Source organism: Polypterus senegalus, chromosome 9 (genome assembly GCF_016835505.1).
Source record: "Polypterus senegalus isolate Bchr_013 chromosome 9, ASM1683550v1, whole genome shotgun sequence".
NCBI lineage: Eukaryota > Metazoa > Chordata > Cladistia > Polypteriformes > Polypteridae > Polypterus > Polypterus senegalus.
In genome coordinates, this window is record NC_053162.1 from 10,776,201 (window position 1) to 10,797,912 (window position 21,712).

The 21,712-nt window shown below is 41.9% G+C and overlaps 1 protein-coding gene across 2 annotated transcripts in view; it reads right to left on the reverse strand.

The window, feature by feature from the left end:
• Positions 1-21,712, reverse strand: part of adgrd2 (adhesion G protein-coupled receptor D2) — a 452,918-nt gene that overhangs the window by 61,143 nt on the left and 370,063 nt on the right. For both annotated transcript variants that reach the window (XM_039762694.1, XM_039762695.1), the window contains exons 22-23: positions 10,495-10,548; positions 1,998-2,145 (exon numbers count right to left, since the gene is read on the reverse strand). In XM_039762694.1, the coding sequence (XP_039618628.1) occupies positions 1,998-2,145; positions 10,495-10,548 (202 nt within the window). The remainder of the gene's footprint in view (positions 1-1,997; positions 2,146-10,494; positions 10,549-21,712) is intronic.

The window sequence follows — 21,712 nt, forward strand, 5'->3', positions numbered from 1 at the left end:
CAAATGTATCCATTTCAAATGAAATCAAGTGAAGGAGTCAGAAGACTTTGTGAATCCACTGTACTTGGAAGGCTGATATTCACCACCCTCCATGGCATGAGCTTCTGTGGCACCAGTAGATGCCTGCCAACATTTCTTAACTGGCAGTTCAAGCCAAATTGATGCTGCAAACTGGGCCAAGCAGGAGTAAATACCAAAGAAATAAAAAGTGAGAAAATAAAAACAGTTGGCTGTATTAGCTGTGGTGGGCTGGTGCCCTAAGATGGCTGGGATTGGCTCCAGCAGACTCCCGTGACCCTGTGTTAGGATATAGCGGGTTGGAGAATGACTGACTGACTGACTGACCAACCGACCATATTAGAAATGTTAACCCAGCAATTACAGCATGTGATGTCATTTTTCTGACCCACATAATTCAGACCAGGGTCACATGGTGTTGGAGTTGCTGGAGCCTATCCCAGCTAGCATAAAATAGGAACAAACCCTGGACAGGGTGCCAGTCCATCACAGGGCGGACACACACACCAGAGTTAATTTAGGAGTGCCAATCCACCTAACCTGCCCTGGTCTGTGCCTCCCCATAATTTGATAATGGAGGTCTACAGAGAGGAGTTGGGACTTTAATGGCTTGGCTTTTGTGCTGATATGCGGTGTGAATTCTGGGACCTTCTGTAACACAGATACATGTGTGATGTCCAATCAGTTCAGTGTGCCACAGGTGGACTTCAGTCAAGTTCTGGAAACATCTCAGGGGGAATTAAAACAAACAGCAGGCACCTGAACAACACAATATGGAGGGCTGCAGCAAAAGGTCTGAATACTTCTAGGAATGAGAGATTTCAGTTTTGATTTTTAATAAATTTGCAAACCTTTCTGAAAACATGTGTTCACTTTGTCATTCTGGGTTACTGAGTGTTGATTGATGGAGAAAAAATGGCAAACGTATCCATTTCAAATAAAATCAAGTGAAGCAGTCAGAAGACTTTGTGAATCCACTGTACTTGGGTGGCTGATATTCACCACCCTCCATGGCATGAGCTTCTGTGGCACCGGTAGATGTCTGCCTACATTTCTTAACTGGCAGTTCAAGCCAAATTGATGCTGCAAACTGGGCCAAGCAGGACTAAATACCAAAGAAATAGAAAGTGAGAAAATAAAAACAGTTGGCTGTATTAGCTGTGCTGGGCTGGTGCCCTAAGATGGCTGGGATTGGCTCCAGCAGACCCCCGTGACCCTGTGTTAGAATATAGCGGGTTGGAGAATGACTGACTGACTGACTGACCAACCGACCATATTAGAAATGTTAACCCAGCAATTACAGCATGTCATGTCATTTTTCTAACCCACGTAATTCAGACCAGGGTCACATGGTGTTGGAGTTGCTGGTGCCTATCCCAGCTAGCATAAGGCACAAGGCAGGAACAAACCCTGGACAGGGTGCCAGTCCATCACATGTCGAACACACACACCAGGGTTAATTTAGGATCGCCAATCCACCTAACCTGCATGTATTTGGGCAGTGGGAGGACAACCCATGCAGACATGGGGGGAACATGCAAACTCCACATAGGGAGAATGCAGGATGTGAACCCTGGTCCCCTTATTGTGAGGCAGCAGTGCTACCACTATGCCACCCTGCTGCTAACAAAATGGCGGCCCATATTATGTCATTTTCTAACCCATTTAATCCAGCCCAGGGTCGTGGGGATCTGCTGGAGTCTATCCCAGCTGGTATGGGTTGCAAGGCATGGAACAAACCCTGGACAGGGTGCCAGTCCATTCACAGGGCGAACACACACACCAGGGTTAATTTAGGATCGCCAATTCACCTAACATGCATGTCTTTGGACGGTGAGAGGAAACCCACACCAACACAGAGAGAGAATGCCAACTCCATACAGGGAGGACCCGAGACACAAACCCCTGGTTTTCCTTACTGCGTGGCAATGCGCCCCCCACAATTACAGTAGCTGAGTGGATAATTCCAAATTACTTACTGTTTTTATAAAACAGCGATTTGTCCATAGAACCATTTTGGACAATTGAAGACACGCTGTTTTCTAGGCTTGGTAAACTCTTCTTCTGATGATCAGAGGTATCCGTATTTCTTGGAGAAGACAGGAAGCTTGCTGGCTGTGAGCAGTTCTGAAAGGATGAAAAAGATGGACCACCGCCGTGAAAATGAAGTTTTAATACTGTGCCAACACAAACTCAAACCCAAACAAAGATTTTAAAAATGTGTGATGACATGTGTGATATGTGACGTTATGACATGTGATGACATTATGTGTGATGTGATGACATGTGTGATGACTTATGCTAGTGGGAGCTACTGGAAAACATTGGAGTTGACCTAAATCTCAGCTGAATGAATTCTCTTCTTTCTCATGGTTAATAAAACGGGCAGGATAAACTTGTGGTACCATTTTATAAATCAGTTTCTCTGTCTCTAGCAAAAGATCCCCTGACCAACACACTTTGTCCTCCATGTTTGACAGTTGGTGTCCCTTCATCAACTTGACAGCATACAAGCACCCTGCCTGATGAACCGAAGATTTCAAATTTGGAGTCGTCGGTTTAGAAGACTTTCTTCCAGTCTGCAGTAGTCCACAGCTGGCATTTCACGGCCCTATTCTGTCCCTCAAGGAATGGCTTTCTTATTGTCACTTGTCACCCTGTCTACTCTTCACCACAGAAGCTGACACTTGCTTTTGTTGACCTGCACTGTTAAGCTGTTGTACTGTGAGGCACCTGTGGTCACAAAAGCTGGTGACCCACAGAAACTTGTCTGCTGATTGGCTTGTGACTTTGGCTCTGCTAGATCTCCTCCTATCAGAGTTTCTTTCAGTTTCCCATTGCCTTTGGATTGTGTAGGACACCACTGGACTCCGCGACATTTTGATTTGTTATTTTTAAGTAATCAACACAAGTTGGGAACCCTGTGCAAATTGTTTGCTTCCACTTGCAAGGTTTCATTTATTTTAATTGCGGCAGAACATCTGTAGGTTGTTAGTCTATTAGTTGTTCCCTGAAGAAGGCCCATTCAGCCCATCAAAGCTCACCAGTCCTATCCACTTAATTCTCCCAAAATAACATGAAGTTGAGTTTTGAAGGTCCCTAAAGTCCTTGCAAAAACTTGGTAGCTTATTCCGAATGTCTGTGGTTCTCAGTGTAAAGAAAAACTTCCTAATGTTTGTGTGAGATTTCCCCTTAACATGTTTCCAAACTGTGTCCCCGTGTTCTTGATGAACTCATTTTAAAGTCACCGTCTCGATCCACTGGACTAATTCCCCTCATAATTTGAAACATTTCATTCACCAAAGAGGATGCTCTGATGATCGTGGTTGGTTTAACAAAAGGGAAGCCCCCAGCATCCCCACTCTGACAATCACGCCCGATTCAACAAGGAGGAAACGCTCTAACAACCGCACTCAATTGATCAAGGCGGACCAACCCCTTGCCCTGCTCTGATGATCCCACCTGAATCATTCAAGAGGGAAACAATCAGACGATAGCCCTCAATTTACCAAGGGGGGACCAACCCGCTTTGAAAATCGTGCCTGCATCATTTTGGAGTCACCCTGATAATGACATTTGATTTATTTAAGGGTGGCAAACCCCAACCCTGCTCTGACGGTCATATTTGAATCATCCAACGGGGAAAACTCTCTGATGAGCACACTCAATTTACCAAGGGGGAGTCCCTCCATTCTCCACTATGATGATCGTGCCCAACTCAAATATTTGTGACAATCGCTCTTGATTTACCAAGGGGGACCTACCCCCACCACACTCTAATGGTCATACGTGAATCATCCGAGGGAGAAACTCTGTGACGATTACACTCAGTTTATCAAGGGGGGGGCCCGCCTTCACCCTGACCTGAGTGTCATACCCAAGGGGGAAACACTGTAACAATTGCCCCCAATTTACTAAGAAGGGGGAATCCCTCCTCCTCTCCTCTGGCAATCATGCTCAATTCAAACTGATGATAGCACTTGTCACGCATGTGCGCATAGGGAGCCGCGTATCACATCGAGCCAGGGGATTAGGGCGAGGCACTAACCTTTCTTTCGTTCCCGCAGAAAGACAGATACAATGCCGCCATAAAGTCCCGGACGCCTGGAAAACACACGTAGTCACTTCCGCATTCCATCCCTTCCTCTGGTCCCACCGTGATGACGTCACTCCTCCCACACACCACTTCGGTTCCCTCCCAGCATTCCATTCAATTTCCGGTCCCTCATTATTTAAGTTCCCCCGGCAACTGAGACTGTGAGATGCAATGACTGGTTGTCAGAGGATAGCGACTGAAATATTAATTTGGATATTTTCTTTTGTGTTTTGTACAGTATACGGGGCCGGAAACCCCAAACCTTGACCTGTTTTTGTCTCGTTATTACACACTCAATTTACCAAGTAAATGCTCTGAGGATCTTACCTAAATCATCCAATGGGGAAACTGCGACAGACATGTTCAATTTACCAAGGGGAAGTCCTCCCTTCCCTGCATTGATGATCGTATCCGATTCAAAAAAGTGGAAACACCAACGATCGCGCTTGATTTCCCAAGGGGGACCAACCTCCTTCCCCGTTCTGACAATCGTTTCGGATTCAACAAGGGGGAAACATTCTGACAATTGCACACAGTTTACCAAGGGGGGCCCTACATCCGTCCTGTTCTGATGATCACACCTGAATCATTCAACGGGGAACCTCTAAGACAATTGCACTCAACTTACCAAGGAGCAGTCCTTCCTCTCCCGATCTCCCGATCATGTCCAAATCAACAAGGGTTAAAACACCCTAAGAGTGGTACTCAGTCTATAAAGATCTTCCAAGAGGGAGACATCTGTGATGATCATGCTCGAATTACCGAGGGAGTTCTTCCATGTCCAAATCAAAAAAGGTTGGATGGAACACCCTGTCAATTATGCTCGATTTACCAAGGGGTGCCGTACCCCCAATCCCACTCTGATGATCATACTCAAATCATCCAAGTGGGGAACTCGGTGACAATCGCACTTAGTTTACCAAGGGGGAGTCTCTCATCCCTCATTCTAATGATCATGTCCAAATCAACAAGAGAGAAAACACTCTGACGACAGTACTCAGTTTACAAAGGGGGTCCGACCCGTACACCCCCTCTGAGGATCGTGTCTGAATCTTCCAAGGGGAAAACATCTGTGATGATCTCACTTGAATTACCAAGGGGGAATCTCTCCTCCCTCATTTTCATTATCATTTCCAAATCAACAAGGGAGAAACACCCTGATGATGGTACCTAATTTACTAAGGGGGACAACCTCAAAATCCACTCTGAGGACTGTGGTTGAATCTTCCAAGAGGGAAACATCTGTGATGATCCCTCTCGGTTTTTTAAGAGGGAGTTCTTCCATGTCAAAATCGAAATGGGAGGAAACACTCTGACAATTATGCCCGATTTACCAAGGGGTGCCTTACCCCCATCCCACTCTGATGATCATACCCAAATGATCCAAATGGGAAACTGTGACAATCGCACTTAGTTTACCAAGGGGGAGTCCTTCCTTTCCCATTTTCATTATCATGTTCAAATCAACAAGGGGGAAACAGCCTGATGATGGTACTCAATTTATCAAGGGGGGCAACCCCCAAATCCATTTGGAACACTGTGGTTGAATCTACCAAAGGGGAAACATCTCTGATCTTCATACTTGATTTACCATGGCAGAGTCTCTATTCCCCCATTTTCACTATCATGTCCAAATCAACAAGGGGGAAACACCCTGACGACAGTACTCAATTTATCAAGGGGGACCATCCCCTACAACCCCCCTCTGAAGATTGTGGCTAAATTTTCCAAGGGGGAAATATCTGTGATGATGTCACTTGATTTACTAAGGCGGAGTCCCTCCTTCCCCATTTTCACTATCATGTCCAAATCAACAAGGGAGAAACACCCAGATGATGGTATCCAATTTATTAAGGGGGACAACCCCCAAATCCACTCTGAAGACTGTGGCTGAATCTTCCAAGGGGGAAGCATCTATGATTACCACACCCCCAAAAAGGGGGGGGGATCGTGCTCATTTAACCAAGGGGGTTCAAACCCCTTGCCCAGCTCTAACAATTATGTTTGATTTAACGAAAGGGAAACACTTTGACAATCACGTTCGATTTACCCCACTCTGGTCATTAAATCTGAATTATCCAAGAGGGAAACTCTGTGGCGATGTCACTCAATTTCCCAATGGGAGGTCCCCCTCTTGGGTTCTAATGACCATGTTTGAATCATCCAAGGGGGAAACTCTGTGGTGATGTCACTCAATTTCCCAATGGGAGGTCCCCCTCGGGCTCTAATGACCATGTTTGAATCATCCAAGGGGGAAACTCTGTGGTGATGTCACTCAATTTCCCAATTGGAGGTCCCCCTCTTGAGTTCTAATGACCATGTTTGAATCATCCAAGGTAGTATTACTCTGACGATCGGGCTCAGTTTATCAAGAGGGGTCAAATCCATTAAATTATATTCGACACAGTGGGTCATTACACCGAAAAGTTTGAGTAAAACTGGCTTACATGAAGATGAGATCTTAATATGTCCACATAAGTTAAAAAGGAAGAAAAAAATAAAAACATTTCATGGGTGGTACTCGCTTCTTCTTGACTATCAGTACTAGCTAAGCTGTGACTGCTTTACCTGAAAAGTATGCACAGTGTGAAAACTGACAAATAAATAAATAAAGACAACAATTCATAAGCCATGTATCAAACAACTTCACATCAATGTCAACAATGAAGTGACATTGACTGCAGCTATCTATACATACTTAGATTCAATAATGCATACTTAATGCAGACTATTAAAAGACAAACACATGAAAATACATTTATTATGACCACACATTGAATAGAACTGCACCAGCTCGTCCCTTGGTCTCGAAAACGGTGGGAATACTGCAGCCCAAAGCCAATTTCTTTAGACATCGCGTTTCTTTGAGACTCTTGTAATAGAAATGATGTCAACAAATATGTAACCTATCATACAGTAGCGAAACAATTAAAATAAAGCAAAAGAATGTTTGTATTCGTCTGAGGAAAGAAAAAAAAATTCAGATCCTAGAAATGATGCACAAATGTATTAAGTGTATAGAAGCAGAAGAGAATAAAAGAGCTTCTTGCTTGCAGGAAAAATTCTTTTCAGCCAATAAACAAGAATAAAAAGAAAAACTGTTTTTTTTTTTTGTTTTTGTTCAAGAACTAAAATAAAAAGAGAAAAGTAAAATGTCAAAAATGGATTTTGATCTACAGGTGACAATACAGCCCAGTATGCCAGCGGTTCAACAACACCCCCTAACACACACCTTTTTCTATTCGGGAGAATGGAGCTTCCATTTTTTTTTTTAATTACACGGGTGCTTGGTCGCTAGGCAACAGATGACCTTTACATAATTTCTGCTACTAATTTCCTGTAATATTTAAGAATTCAAGCTTGCGCTCACAGGTTGCTTCATTTACCAGCTCCTCTTATACTTTTGTCAATCTTTACATTTGAAAAATGTTCTTGAAGTTTGGTATCCAAATTTTTGCTTTTGAACTGGGGTGGGGATGGTGTGAGCCCCCCTTACGTTTAACACAATTAATCCCCCAGGGGATTTCAGACACTGGGGGAAGAATGAAAAGGTCAAAGACTCACATAATGATAATGATAATGACACCCCTTGGTGTTAACACAAGTACTTCCGGTTAAGCCCAAGTCAGACTTAGGGTGACATGTAATGATCCGCCTTACAAATTTAAGCCTAAAAAACTCTAGGGACAGCAGTCTGCTGCCCTCTAGTGGACAGAATGTACATCACGCTGCATGGTAGCTCGCCATAACTCAAGATTACATCCTGCCTGAAGAAGGGGCCTGAGTTGCCTCGAAAGCTTGCATATTGTAATCTTTGTTAGTTTGCCAACAAAAGGTGTCATTTTGCCTGACTTCTCACTACATTCATAATGGCTAACACGGTACAACACCCTAGTACTGGTAACTCACCGATATTCATGAGCCTTCAAATGCAAAAACACAAAGTCAAATGAAGCGCGGCCAGGCCAGTTTTAGAACAAACTGAAGCTGAACCATTGCACAGATCGAGTCACAGAGATGATGATGTGAATTGATAGCCACAAATGGACATAGTTTCAGTACAGCAATTGTTTTTACTTATTTTCACAAGGCTAAGGTTCTAAATCTATAGAGATCATTTTTATTACAATAGATCATTTACAATTTTTTTAAATATTTCCTGTTGATTCCTTAATAATTATTGATCATCTCTCTGCTCCACAAGGCTTATTTTTACCTGGACAAATATCCCAGCACATGGGGATTCTGTGTTTTAAACTCCTCCAGTGCCATCAAAACCATCCAGTCATCTCTGTTAAGGGGGTCAGCTCAGAGATATGCAGGTGGATGAGCCTGTGGGGTCCTGGATAATCTGGAACACTGAACTGTCTGTCGGGGAGACCCCACTGTATGAGACTCAAGGACTGCGAGAGCAACACTGGAGCAGCAACAGGCATGTCTGATTTACTCTCCACTCCATATACCTCACATTATAAATACAAAGAAAGGCCAGGTCACTTGTGGGAATTCTCAGCTGATTCAGCTATTATGGGGTGTACTGATAAGGGGGAAGAGACAAAGGAGAGGCGTCAGGTGGAGAAATTTGTTTCTTGAATTGCTGGGAATTTAATATCAGCAAAACCAAATAATTGACTTTCACCGCACCAAACAGGCTCACTATTCAGGGAGTGGAAATAGAGGTGGTCCCATCCTTCAAGTACTTGAGGGTCCACATTAATGACAGTTTTGACTGGTCTCAGAACATAGAGGAATTATAAAAGAAAGGGCAGAGCAGACTCTTTTTCATTGTGTTTCTTTCATTTGAGTAGTGACGTTTTTAATTTGTTCTATAAGCACCTTGAGCATGGGAAAGGTGCTATAAAAATAAAATATATTATTATTATTATTATTAATTTGGTGATGGCCAGTGTGATTTTCTACACTATGGTGTGCTGGGCCTGTAACATCACTTCAAGAGAGGACCACCTAATCAACAAGGTAATAAAAAGCAGACTCGGTTACAGGATGCACTCTGGATAGATCTATCTATTTATTATATAGTGCCTTTCATGTCTATCTATCATATAGTGCCTTTCATATCTATCTATTTATCTATTTATTATATAGTGCCTTTCATGTCTATCTATCTATTTATTATATAGTGCCTTTCATGTCTATCTATCATATAGTGCCTTTCATATCTATCTATTTATCTATTTATTATATAGTGCCTTTCATATCTATCTACAGTATCTATTATATAGTGCCTTTCACATCTATCTATCTATTATATAGTGCCTTTCATATCTATCTACAGTATCTATTATATAGTGCCGTTCACATCTATCTATCTATCTATCTATCTATCTATCTATTATATACTGCCTTTCATATCTATCTATCTATCTATTATATAGTTCCACATTTCCATCTATATTTGATGTTGTCTTCATTCTACTTTTGACAATCCTGCACCTCCCTGTTCCCCAGTTACATTTATTCCTGGCCTAAAGATGTCCGTTAATCGTGATTATGTGGACAATTTATGATTTGTTGATGATAGTCTGATGGACAAAATAGTTGTTGAAACAAACTGCAATGCAGAGCAATGTCAGAAAAGTCACCATAAACTTTGATTGCTGTGGTCGCTGGCAGCCTGGTGCTGCAGACGGCATCTGTGGGTTCAGTTGTCTGATCGTGCAGGGCATACTGTACTGGGTAAACCAGTCCAGAAATGGTAGTGATTCACAAACCAGTCGTTGCAGACACACATTTTGGACAATGTGAAGTTTTCACTTGTTATAAAACACGTGCCTTTCACTAATGACGACGATTTTGATGAACCCAATCACCCAGCACTGAAATTGTAGAAACTATGCGATGTTTATCTGGCGAACATCAAATACATGCACCAGTTCCTGGTGACTCCAGTGACGTGAACACATCAAGCTGCAGTGTGGTGTAGCAGCCGTGTGGCAAAACAGCAAAATGCCTCCAATTAGGTGGAACAGCAAGAACAATATCTGCCTTCTATAAGCACTGCTCACAATGCGGCGACTGCCAATGTGGAAATCAGTCAGCCTTGCCTCGACTGTGCCGGCCCTGTTGTCTTGAATCTTAAAGGAGCAACTGGGAATTTATTTTAACCCATATTATCAGTCATCATTTCTGAGCTAATGTTGATTATAATATGAGTGATAAGTCAAAAGAGTCGTCATGAGGAGATAATTACTAAACAAATAATGGCCAGGTTATTGCAGTTGAAGAGGATCACCATAAAGACATGGACTATCAACGATAAGATGATTCGGTTCACTTGACCTTCACGTCTACAAAGTGTAAAAACATGGAAACCATCTAACATAAGTGTCTTCTTAATTTCATTTCACATGTTCACTTACCGTGAAAGACAACGCCTTTTTCTTTTCCTTCATTCTTTGTATAGCATTTCGCACCTGCAATACAGGAATAAAACAAAAAACATTAGGAAGGTCCATGTGGTTATATCTCAGCCAGAGTTCTTCCCCTAACTGAAGTTAAGAGTCTTGATTATGTCCTTTTTGTTATTTGCTGTTCCATTTATTTATGTTGTTAATATGGTTAATTATGTCCTATATTGAAAATAAACAAGTATAAAGGCAAATCCCATATAACTGAAAAAGAACATGAGTTATAAACACATTGGAAAAGGGCAAAAAGACATCTTTAAAGACACAAGTCTCAAAGTGATTGCCCCCGAGATGGCTTGACACTTCCTGTTAAGTACAGGCCAGGCAGGAAGAGGTGGGTCCGGGTTGAGGGGATTGGTTGGACGCTGGAAGTGATGTCAGAGCTGGTAGGGCTGTTAATCATCTGGTCTGTAGAGGAGGAAAAGGAGAGGCATAAGTAAACAGTGCCATCTTGTGGATTGGCGAGGAATTACCGCCACCAGAGCTTTTACACTGTCCTCAAGGCGCAAGTGTGTGACAGAGCATTATCCTTTGTTTTGATTTTGTTATGTAGGCCGTGTGTTATGTAGGTGGTATACACACAACAGGAGGTCAGGCCATCTGCCTATCACTGTCAGGAACTGCTCTCCTCCCAATTTTTTTCTGGAGGATCTCCCACATCTCCTGGCAGTTCACTGTAAATGTGCTCTGGAGTTGGTGAGTCTTGCATTTTGCTTAGACACGCACTGGGGAGGTTTGCGACTGGGATGAGGATCAGAAAATCCAAGTTTGAGGTTATGGTCCTGAGCTGGAAAAGGGTAGAGTATCCCCTCTGCTTGTTGGGGATGAGTTGCTAAATCAAGGTGGAGAAGTGTACGTTTCTCAGGGACTTCACAGGGTGAACACACACCCATAAGTCATGCATCAGGAGCCAATTTAGCATCGTCAATCCACCCAACCTGCATGTCTTTGGACAGATGGAAGCCACTGGACCACCTTGAGGAAACTCCCCTGGACTTGAGGACACCATCCAAACTCCACACAGGGAGCACTGGGGTCTTGAGCTGCCGTGCTCCAGTTGTGGGGTAGCAGTGCTAGCACTGTGCCACCAACCACAGTGCCACCCTATATTGTCATTATTATTTCGTATTTTCTGTGATAGTCCCACTGCTACTGCACATATCAAGCACTCAACTGACATGGCTCTACTGATTGTGGTCGACAAGATACGACTTGCTAGAGATACAAACATTTCATTGGTCCTGACCCTAGTAGACCTTTCCTCTGCCTCCAACATGGTCAATCATGACATCCTTCTTGCCACCCTCTCTGACATTGGCATCATCGGGACTGCTCTCAGGTGGTTTTAGTCCTATAACGTGGGCATATCCTAAAGCGAGGACAGTTGTCAAGGGCGTACCAGACATGCACATGTGTACCCCAAGGATCGGTGCTGGGTCCTCTACCTTTCTTGCTGTTCACCACCTCACTAGGCTCCATCATCCTATCCCATGGTTTCTCTAATCAGTGCTATGGCGATGACACACAGCTGCACACGTCATTCTCTCCAGAGGACAATCAGCTCGAGTCTCTGCATGTCTTACTGATATCTCAACCTGGATGAAGGACACACCATCTACAGCTCAGCCTCGCAAACCTGATCCCAGCCAGCCAGTCTGCTCATCTCCCCATTCCTGTACAGCTTGGCTCACTGTTGCTAACACCTGCCAAGTCAGTATGCACCCTTGGGGTGGTCATTGATCAGCAGCTATCTTTTTCTGATCGCATTTCTACTGTTTCTTGTTCATGTAGGTTCACGCTGTACAACATCCACAAGATCAGACCTTATCTGACAAGTTCTGGTCCAGGCTTCAGTCTTGTTGTGTCTGGATTGCTGCAACTCGTTTCTGGCAGGAGGTACCCACATGTGCTATCAAGCTGTTCAGATGATCCAGAAAGCAGTAGCGCCCCTCTTGTATTTAACCAGCCGAGATGGGCACATGTAACTCCTCTCTTCAGGTTGCTGCATTGGCTCCCTGTAGCAGAACACATTAAGTTCAAATCCCTGAAGCTTGACTACAGAGGAGTCAGTGGGCTGCACCAAAGTATATGGAGACATTGGTGAAATCCTATACTCATTCTCGCCCACTCAGGTCTGCCAATGAACAGCATCTGGTGACGCCGCCTCTGCATGGCATCAAGTCTCAATCCAGGCTCCTCTCTTGTGTAGTTGATGGAACGGGCTGCCTAACTTCATGCGTACTGCTGACTCTTTAATCAAAAACCCATCTGTTCTGCGAGTATCCGTCTAATTGATTGGGAAAATAAAAAAAAAAAACAAACTTTGCTCTGTGATATTTTATATTGCGGGATAATTTGCTGTTAGACTAAGTTTAATTGCTTTATTGATTGAAGTCCATGATTCTATATTTATGAGTTATTACTGCTCCGGCATCATTGTGATTTTAAGGAGAAACAACCCCCCTGCATTGTTTTGATTCAATCAAGGACCTTCCCCATTGTTTCAAAATGATCGGGACTTCACGGGGAAATACTTCCTTAGAAGTCTGGCGTCCTTCAACATCTGCAATAAGATGCTGCAGATATTCTATCAGATGGTTGTGGCGCGCGCCCTCTTCTACGCGGTGGTGTGCTGGGGAGACAGCAAAAAGAAGAGGGACGTCTCACACCTGGACAAACTGGTGAGGAAGGCAGGCTCTATTGTAGGCACGGAGCTGAACAGTTTGACATCCATGGCAGAGCGACGGGCGCTGAGCAGACTCCTGTCAATCATGGAGAATCTACTGAACAGGATCATCTCCAGACAGAGGAGCAGCTTCAGTGACAGACTGAGGAGACCCCACACTATGTGACTCTATCTTATATAGTGCCTGTCACATTTATCTATCTATCTATCTATCTATCTATCTATCTTATGGTGCTGTATCTATCTATCTATCTATTTATTATATGGTGCTGTTTCTATCTATCTATCTATCTATCTATCTATCTATTGTATAATATAGTGCCTTTCACATCAATCTATCTATTATATAATGCCTTTTATATCTACAGTGGTGTGAAAAACTATTTGCCCCCTTCCCAATTTCTTATTCTTTTGCATGTTTGTCACACAAAATGTTTCTGATCATCAAACACATTTAACCATTAGTCAAATATAACACAAGTAAACACAAAATGCAGTTTTTAAATGATGTTTTTATTATTTAGGGAGAAAAAAAATCCAAATCTACATGGCCCTGTGTGAAAAAGTAATTGCCCCCTTGTTAAAAAATCACCTAACTGTGGTGTATCACACCTGAGTTCAATTTCCGTAGCCACCCCCAGGCCTGATTACTGCCACACCTGTTTCAATCAAGAAATCACTTAAATAGGAGCTGCCTGACACAGAGAAGTAGACCAAAAGCACCTCAAAAGCTAGACATCATGCCAAGATCTAAAGAAATTCAGGAACAAATGAGAACAGAAGTAATTGAGATCTAACAGTCTGGTAAAGGTTATAAAGCCATTTCTAAAGCTTTGGGACTCCAGCAAACCACAGTGAGAGCCATTATCCACAAATGGCAAAAACATGGAACAGTGGTGAACCTTCCCAGGAGTGGCCGGCCGACCAAAATTAACCCAAGAGCACAGAGACGACTCATATGAGAGGTCACAAAAGACCCCAGGACAACGTCTAAAGAACTGCAGGCCTCACTTGCCTCAATTAAGGTCAGTGTTCACGACTTCACCATAAGAAAGAGACTGGGCAGAAACGGCCTGCATGTTAGATTTCCAAGACGCAAACCACTGTTAAGCAAAAAGAACATTAGGGCTCGTCTCAATTTTGCTAAGAAACATCTCAATGATTGCCAAGAGTTTTGTGAAAATACCTTGTGGACTGATGAGACAAAAGTTGAACTTTTTGGAAGGCAAATGTCCCGTTACATCTGGTGTAAAAGGAACACAGCATTTCAGAAAATGAACATCATACCAACAGTAAAATATGGTGGTGGTAGTGTGATGGTCTGGGGTTGTTTTGCTGCTTCAGGACCTGGAAGGCTTGCTGTGATAGATGGAACCATGAATTCTACTGTCTACCAAAAATCCTGAAGGAGAATGTCCGGCCATCTGTTCGTCCACTCAAGCTGAAGCGATCTTGGGTGCTGCAACAGGACAATGACCCAAAACACACCATCAAATCCACCTCTGAATGGCTGAAGAAAAACAAAATGAAGACTTTGGAGTGGCCTAGTCAAAGTCCTGACCTGAATCCAATTGAGATGCTATGGCATGACCTTAAAAAGGCGGTTCATGCTAGAAAACCCTCAAATAAAGCTGAATTACAACAATTCTGCAAAGATGAGTGGGTCAAAATTCCTCCAGAGCGTGTAAAAGACTCATTGCAAGTTATCGCAAACGCTTGATTGCAGTTATTGCTGCTAAGGGTGGCCCAACCAGTTATTAGGTTCGGGGGCAATTACTTTTTCACACAGGGCCACGTAGGTTTGGATTTTTTTTCTCCCTAAATAATAAAAACCATCATTTCAAAACTGCATTTTGTGTTTACTTGTGTTATATTTGACTAATGATTAAATGTGTTTGATGATCAGAAACATTTTGTGTGACAAACATGCAAAAGAATAAGAAATCAGGAAGGGGGCAAATAATTTTTCACACCACTGTATCTATCTATCATATATAGTGCCTTTCACATCTATCTATCTATCTATTATATGGTGCTGTATCTATCTGTCTATCTGTGCTGTATCTATCTGTCTATCTATCTATCTATTATATGGTGCTGTTTCTATCTATCTATCTATCTACTGTATAATATAGTGCCTTTCACATCTATCTATCTATAATATAGTGCCTTTCACATCTATCTATCTATCTATTTTATGGTGCTGTATCTATCTATCTATCTATTATATGGTGCTGTTTCTATCTATCTATCTATCTATCTATCTATCTATCTATCTATCTATCTATTGTATAATATAGTGCCTTTCACATCTATCTATCTATCTATCTATCTATCTATCTATCTAAATAACTAAGAACATCTAGCTCGCAGACCTTGGTGCTCTTGTTGTCACATACTAGTGAAGGATTTCCGAGAGGTAAGACGCGGCTGTTCCAGTCAAACTTTTAAAAACAAGTAATAAGATTTTAAATTCGACTCTGAAGTGAACCAGAAGCTCATGGTACAAGATCAGTATTGCTAAAATCTGGTCAAACTTACAAGAGCTGGTCAATAAGCGAGCAACAGCGTTCTGGACTAGCTGTAGCTGTCATAAAAAGGCCTGATGAACACCTATATACAAAAAACTGCAATAGTCTAAATGAGATGTTATAAAAGCAAGGATGGCCTTTCCAAGATCACTAAAGGAAAGAGAGACCTGTACAATACAATACAATTTATTTGTGTGTAGCCCAACAGGCCCTGCCTTTTGACAGCAGACCCCCGGACTTGACTCTCTAAGAAGATGAGGAAAAACTCCCAAAAAAAACTCTAGTAAGGGAAAAAAAAATGGAAGAAACCTCAGGAAAGTCAGCTCAAAGAGAGACCCCTTTCCAGGTAGGTTGGGCGTGCAGTGGGTGTCAAAAAAAGGGGGTCAATACCAGTGATATTTTCATAACGAAAACGAGAACTACAACTAAAAACATTGTTTTTCTTTTACAAGAACGAGAACTGAAATTAAGGCAAACAGAGAAACTAAAACTAAATAAAAATAAAAATTAGTGATATGTGAACGAACTAAAACGAGAACGAAAATTGAGTAAAAACGAAAACAACAGCAATAGCATTTTGGTTCAATCCGGTTCGGACGTCCTGAGCGTTCAGTTACGGTGATCTTGTACCTTGATCTTATTATAGTCACGTGGTGTAACTTCCGTAAAGGACCGATGTTTGTTTGTTGAATACATTTGGTTTGTCGGGTTCATGCAGTAAGCACATGTGGCTGCCTATGGCGAGTTTTGCACAGATGTTTGCAGGTAGAAAGCAAGAAAGTAACGTGTGATAATACTTTAATTACTGCACAGATGATAATAAACGCAAATGTAGCGTGCGAGAAGAAGAAAAGAGTCTTGGCGTTTCAGTGCAGGACCAACTGGATCAGTACTCAGTGGAAGTCCAGCACTTCTCTGACACCATGGCAGCCCTTCAGTACAGAGATGTGCGATTGGGGAAGGCATGAAAAGTAAAAAAAAAAAACAAATAATCCATCCATCAATTATCCAACCTGCTACAGTATATCCTAACAACAGGGTCACGGGGGTCTGCTGGAGCCAATCCCAGCCAACACAGGGCGCAAGGCAGGAAACAAAACCCTGGGCAGGGTGCCAGCTCACCGCAGAACTAAAAATGATAACATAGAATACATTTGTCCACTGGTCTGTGCTATAAATTTGTCTTCTGTATGAGTCCAGTAATTTTTATCTTTTTTTACTGTCAAAATCGCTGAATTTGTGCATTTCGTATCCAATACAAGGGAGAAATGCAAGGTGCGGTACCGACGAGCGGAACCTCAGCCCGGATGCATGCATTTGTCGCGTGGCTGTTGCTGCCCCTCTGTGTGTCGCCAATATACTGTCTGCAGATTCTGACTTTCCACAGTCTGGCTAATATCTTTAATGAATTTGTGTGACATATCTAGTCTTGCTGATCGGACATAAAACCGCAGTGAAAAGGCACAAAGTGAGGTAGACAGTACTGTGCCACACTGGAGTGGGTGGATGTGAGCCCAATAGGTGCTTGTTGCTGCCGCTGTTCTACGCAGGCACATCAAAAAGTTTGTGATATCAGAAAGTCAAGCGCACTGCAGCGGGCCGTTTATTTTGATTTTTTCTTCCAACTTCAAAATGGAAGATTTAAGAACTTTAAAACTAAAGGAACACAAGGAGGGCTTTTACAAGAAAGTGACGTTGATTTTCATGGAGAAGGACAGGCGCATGAACTTCATTTACAAATAAAGGTAAGACCATAAAAGGTTTTCAATTTTATAAAAAATGGGATCAGACTAAGAACAAAAAATCCAATATTTAAAGCAGGGATCCCCAACTCTGGTCCTGGAGGGCCCCAGTGGCTGCAGGTTTTCATTCTAACCCTTTTCTTAATTAGTGTCCTGTTTTTGCTGCTAATTAACTTCTTTTGAATCAATTTCAATTGACTTGTTTTTTAAAGATTTTTTCCCCCCTGAATTGCTTCATTTCTTTCCTTAAACAGAAATGAAATGTGAAGTGAATGAGCCAACTAAGACCAACTAAGTCAGGGCCACAAACCCCAACCAATTTCACGCCAACCGGTTGCTTAATTAGGTGCAGATTCATGTCGTTAATTAAACCCGTTCTTAATTCCATGGCTTGTTGCTGCTCTCATTGTGCAATGGCATACATTTCAGAAATTGTTGATTTTCTTTTTTCTAAGAGCACTGGTAAAATGTTTTGGGGACCTGAGCAGATCAACATCCTTGAGACCTTCATCTTTCTTTATTTTCAGATATTGTATGATGGGCACCAGTTGTTTTGGCTCATTTTGTATCTCATTATTGTTTGGCAACTAATTAAGGAAAAATAAACAATTAAAGGGTCTAATTGTTCGAGAGCAAGTTGATTAAAATGAATTCAAAAGCAGTTAATTAGGAGCAAAAACAGGTCACTAATTAAGAAAAGGGTTACAATGAAAACCTGCCGCCACTGGGGCCCTCCAGGACCGGAGTTGGGGACCCCTGATTTAAAGAATACATTTTGACCTCAAATAAAATATTTGTTTGCTTTTCTTGTTATCCTTTTGTTGAACAGTCTGCATTAAAAATGATTAAAGCATAAGAATTAAAATCTTTTAAAAACAACTAAATATTTCAATTAAGGTTAAAATTGACATCTGTTGTTTTGTACACCACTCTGTACTTTCATTTGTATTGACTGAGTATAAATTGTGTAATTGCAGCGGCAAATTTAGGACACATGGAGGGTGAGGAGCAAATGCGCCCACTCCGCTCTCTCTTGCCGCTAAAAATGTGAAGTTCTTTCTTAGCCAAATGTGTGTGTAAAAAGGCTGATGAGATATTAAACATAACCAGTAGTCAATGTGCATGCTGCCAATTAAATAGTAAATAAGATATGAGTTCATATATTTGTAGATAGATAGATAAACAGATAGATAATGTGAAAGGTACTATAAGATAGATAGATAGATAGATAGATAGATAGATAGATAGATAGATAGATAGATAGATAGATAGATAATTTAATTTTAAACAGACCTTTATTAACAATTATAACATAATTGCATTTAAATTAACAGTCAAAATTAAACAACATTTAATAACACACTTTTCCTACTCATACTTTAAGACTAGACATTCATCTTCCAAGGAGCATAAAACATCATTTACAGCCCAAATTTCTCTAAATATATCTAATTGATTAATAAGTTTAAAATATTCAAATTCGATTCTCAATCTCCTTTGAAGGAGGACCTTAAACATTAACAGAGCATCAGTAGTTTTCTGATCTTTATCTCTATTTCTTCTCGTTTTTAACGTTGCCATCTTGGCCTGGCCTAACAAAAAATTGCCAAGTAAACATTGTCTTTTACAACCTCTTGACACAGACATTCCAAAAATATAAATGAGGTTATTAAATATAATTCCCAAATCCTTGAACAATAAATCAAGAAAATGCAGCAGTGGTTGTAATCTGGTACAATACAGAAATAAATGATAAATTGTTTCTTTCTGAAGGCAGAATGGACACTGATCTGTTGTGCTGGCACCAATGGTTTTTAAAAATGAATTGGTGGCTACTGCCACATGTAGAATCCTCCACTGCAGGTCCCCAACTCTTTTCTCAATTGGCGGTTTATATAAAGTCCTCCATGCTGGAGATGTCGTGTCATGCAGACACAGAGTGTTCCTCCACAGGGTATCAGTCATGTCTTTCAAATACATAAAATGGGACACTTTAAGACACCAGTCATACAATTCTTTTTTTGACAAATTTTGGAACGAAATTCCATTTATGTGATTAATTGTTAAAATGGAGTTATTAGAACTGATAAAATCTTTTACATTTGGTTTAATTGTAATGATACATTCAGGAGGTTCTGCCTCTTTTATAAGATCTCCAGAGATATAATCCTCACACAGAGGACCTGCACCCAATTGCACTAAAGAGACTTTAAGTTTGTTGATTAGCGACCCCCCAAGACGGACAGACCTAATCCCAACTCATGTGCCACAGCTGCCCCAGACTTCCACTGGTTGCTGACGGATCAATAAAGTTGGCTACTTTGGTAAAGCCTTTGTTCATTAGCAGGGAGTTTAAACTGACGAGTCAAACTCCAAGACTGGATTCCATATTACCGGTTCTTCGAGTAACCAGAAGACTGACTCCACATTAATACCCACTCTGTTTGTTTTGGTGTGCCAAATCAATAACATGTTGCGGTAAAAGGTGGGCAGCACAGATAGCGCCAATCGCTTGATATCAATGAAAAGGAGTTGCAAATCAAAATTGAGATTTCCGACCCTGTGAAAAAAAGCGAATGCTAAACTCCTCCACAGTAAAGGCTGAGGGGCAAACAAGAGACGCTGTAAATCTGTCAGCCTAAAAGCTTCAATTCTACTCAGAATGTCCACCAAGCCCTGACCACCTTCATCCACAGGCAGATGTATCACACTGCGTTTAACCCAATGAAGTTTATCCCAAAAAAAATCTAGTAATATCCCCTGAATTTCTTTTAAAAGCCAAAACGGAGGATCTGCACACCTAAATTTATGCCAAAGCATTGAAGCAATTAAATTATTAATAATAAGCACCCTACCCCGAAAAGAGAGCTTGGCGACCACCCATTTCCATTTCTTCAGTCTCCCCTGAATTTGATCAATTAAGCCCTCCCAGTTATCAGCTGTGGCTCCAGACTTCCCAATGTAAATTCCCAGATGTTTAAATACATTAGAGTTCCATGTTAGACCACTTGGGAGGTTTGGGGGAGGACAGTCCCAGTTGCCCATCAGAAAGGCATTACATTTGGACCAGTTGACCCTGGCAGATGACACCGTTTGAAACACCTGTAAACAGTCCTGCAGCAGGACAACATCATCAGGTTCAGTGATGACAACTGTGACATCGTCAGCATATGCCACCACCTTAAAAGATGCAGTGGGACACACAGGCAATGACAGGCCGTGAAGACATTGGCGAAGTCTGTGGAGCAGGGGCTCTATGGACAGCGAGTATAGCATACCGGAGAGTGCACACCCCTGACGAATGCCCCTTGTAACAGAAAATGGGGCTCCCAACCCTCCATTAATTTTAAAACACTAAACACATTCGTGTACATTAATTTAATATATCCTAGAAAGGTCTCACCAAAACCAAACCTCTTTAGAACTGTAAATAAATACTGGTGGTCTACCCGTCAAAGGCCTTCTCTTGATCCAGTGAGATGAGACCCGCCTTAAAACCAAAAATCTCAGAGGCAGATACCAAATCCCGCACAAAGAAAATGTTATCAAAAATACATCGTTCAGGGACACAGTATGACTGATCAAGGCCACCAAGCAGTTCATGACAGTCCTCAGACGAAGAGCCAGCGCTTTAGAAAAGATTTTATAGTCTGAGCAGAGCAGGCTGACCGGTCGCCAGTTTTTTATGTTGCAGAGATCCCCTTTTTTAGGTAAAAGAGTCAAAACTGCTCTCCGACAACTCACAGGAAGTTCTTTATCCCTGATGCTCTCCACAAACACAGTCAGGAAGTCCTTACCCATGATATCCCAAAAGGACTTGTAGAATTCGACGGGAAGTCCATCGATCCCAGGGGCTTTGTTCTGATTTAAACTCCCAAGAGCTCTAGTGAGCTCCTCCAGTGATAGTGGCAGGTCGAGCTCTTCCTTGGTGGATGGAGTCAGCTGTGGTAGGTCATTAAAGAAAATTTCTGTATTTGAAGACAAGTCCACTGTTTCTGCAGAGAATAAGTCTTTGTAAAATTTGAAGGCAAATTCCCGGATCTCCTCGGTCTCCGTCATTTCAGTCCCATCTGCAGTTTTCAGACAGTGAATGATTTTTGCCTGAGCAACCTTCTTCTCCAATGAAAAGAAAACTGCGTAGGGGCGTCTATTTGGGAAATATTCTGGAATCTCCCCTGACAATGGCCCTTCACCTGTTCATCCAGTAGGGA